Below are 2,237 nucleotides of genomic sequence, written 5' to 3'. Positions count from 1 at the left end.
AACCCTAACAATCCCTACTTTTTTCTCCGCGCTATAAAAAAACACATGCGAGTTATAAAAAAAAACACATCCCTATCAACCAGTCCCTATCAACCAGTTAATTAATTCGACACAGGTACTCTAACCGCATGTGTTTTTTATATCGCGGACAAAAAAGTGGGGATTGTTAGGGTTAAGCAGGGAGTCACCGATGTTAGATCCCTCTCTGGGTCCTTTCATAGGTCACGGTCCTGACCCGAGATAGCTGAGCTGTGTCGCAGCCCTGACCTCAGACAGCTGAGCTGTGCACGCCGTCGGCTCGGCCGTCAGGCGCCACAGCCGCTGACGCAAGTGTCCAAACAGCTCCAAACAATATCCGGCCCTGTATAGCAGGATAAGCCATCAGAGGCGGGAGTGATCAATTGAGAGACGCGAAACACTAACGCCAAGGGGATGACAACTGCTGAGGAATAAAGAAACTACATGCAGGTACACTGGGAACACGTCATGCTAGAGTTGACATGTTCCCCGCACTGGCACTTATACTGATAGACCAGCCCAGCCTTCTCTTTGATCCCTAATTTGTCCTTGGGTTTGACGAGCCTAGCACTAAGGTTCGCTGCAGGTCTCGTGCTGACCTTCGCGTAGGGTCGGAGGACGCGCGTGACCTGTTCACTCACCCCCTGGATGTAAGGGATGCTTACATAAACCCGTTTGTCCTCCTCCTGTTCCCTGCCTACCCGTTCAGAACCACCACCCTCTCCCATGCGTAGTCGTTCTCTATTTTTTACCCGCCTGTGGATACGGCGCACCATTCGCTTTGGGTAGTGGTTCCTCACCAGTGCCCGTTCTATCTTCCCTGTCTCGCGTTCCTCGTCCTCAGGTGTTGTCGTGAGTCGTGATGCCCGTGTGAAAAGTGTCTGTGGGACTGATGCCTTGTGCTGTGAGCTGTGGTGTGATTCATAGTGAAGGTATTTGTCCGTATGAGTTGCTTTCCTGAACACCTCGGTCTTCATGGTCCCCCCTCCCAGTCTATGTACCTTTACATCCAAAAAAGGTAAGGATCCCTCCTTTTCCTCCTCGAGCGTGAATTCAATCCTCTCGTGCTGAGCGTTGAGGTGGTCGAGTAGTTCACCTACCTGATCTTTCTTTAAGATCACGAACGTGTCATCTACGTAGCGTCTCCACAGTTTCACTGGGTGTGGAAACGACTGGAGTGCACTGGATTCGAACGATTCCATGAACAAGATGGCCACCACAACGCTCACTGGACTCCCCATGGCCGTGCCCCACTTTTGCTTAAAGAACTTTCCGTTAACCCTAAAGTAAGTAGTACCCAAACAGAGCCGTAACAATTTTATGATATCCTCGACCTCCAGTGCTGTTTCCGCTCTTACCTTGCTTTCCTCATCCAAAAACTCTTCTTCGAGTCTCTGGCGTGCTACTTCACATGCTGCCTCTGTCGGTACCGATGTGAACAGCGCTTTGACGTCAAAAGAAACCATGGTCTCATCGTCACTGAGCGTAACATCTCGTAAACTCTCTTTGAAACTCGCCGTGTCCTTGACATGATGTTCAGACTTGCCTACCAGAGGAGATAATATGCTAGCTAAATGTTTGGACAGCTGGTACGTTACACTGCCTATGCTAGACACGATGGGACGTAGCGGAACGCCCTGCTTGTGCACCTTCGGTAGCCCATAAAGCAATGGCGGAGTCGGGTCCGACGGGTACAGTTTTAGATACGTTTTTCTGTCCAATTTGCCCTGTTGTTCTAAGTCCTTTAGCGCCCCCCTTACCTCTCGTGTGTACCTACCGGTTGGGTCCCTATCCAGTTCAGTGTACGTGTCGTGATCCCCTATTAGTGTTTCTAACCTACTTTGATACTGCTCACAGGTCATCACACATACAGATCTACCCTTATCTGCAGGTAAAATCATAATATCTTGCCTATCTTGTAGGTCACGTAACGCTTTCCACTCCCCCTTACTGAGATTTTTGCTTTGCGGGGGACGGAAGGAATCGAGAGCTTTGGTGACCTCGAATCTAAGCCTATTCGCTACATCCGGTGTTACATCGTCTGAACGGCACACACTTTCGACCGCCGAAACAAAATCCGCGACCGGAACGCTTGTCGGCGTCGGTACAAAATTGAGCCCTTTACGTAGCACACTGACCTCATCGTCACTTAGGCTTACCCCAGACAGATTGACCACCCACTTATCTCCATTGTCCTCCCCCTGTCCACCAGTCTCCTC

General features: G+C 50.2%; 1 protein-coding gene across 1 annotated transcript; it reads right to left on the bottom strand.

Moving 5' to 3' along the window:
- Nucleotides 1–416: 416 nt before the first annotated feature.
- Nucleotides 417–1,993, bottom strand: LOC122376042. Its single transcript, XM_043355707.1, has 2 exons — nucleotides 1,890–1,993; nucleotides 417–1,837 (listed from the first exon to the last, which is right to left on the bottom strand). Exon 2 carries the CDS (start codon nucleotides 1,482–1,484, stop codon nucleotides 459–461), a length of 1,026 nt encoding a protein of 341 aa, XP_043211642.1. The 5' UTR covers nucleotides 1,485–1,837; nucleotides 1,890–1,993; the 3' UTR covers nucleotides 417–458.
- Between the last annotated feature and the right edge of the window lie 244 nt (nucleotides 1,994–2,237).

The sequence above is a fragment of the Amphibalanus amphitrite genome, unplaced genomic scaffold (assembly GCF_019059575.1).
Source record: "Amphibalanus amphitrite isolate SeventyFive unplaced genomic scaffold, NRLGWU_Aamphi_draft 001993F_arrow, whole genome shotgun sequence".
NCBI classification, from domain to species: domain Eukaryota; kingdom Metazoa; phylum Arthropoda; class Thecostraca; order Balanomorpha; family Balanidae; genus Amphibalanus; species Amphibalanus amphitrite.
The sequence above is the reverse complement of the archived record's forward strand: the minus strand, read 5'-3'. Positions and strand labels throughout refer to the sequence as shown.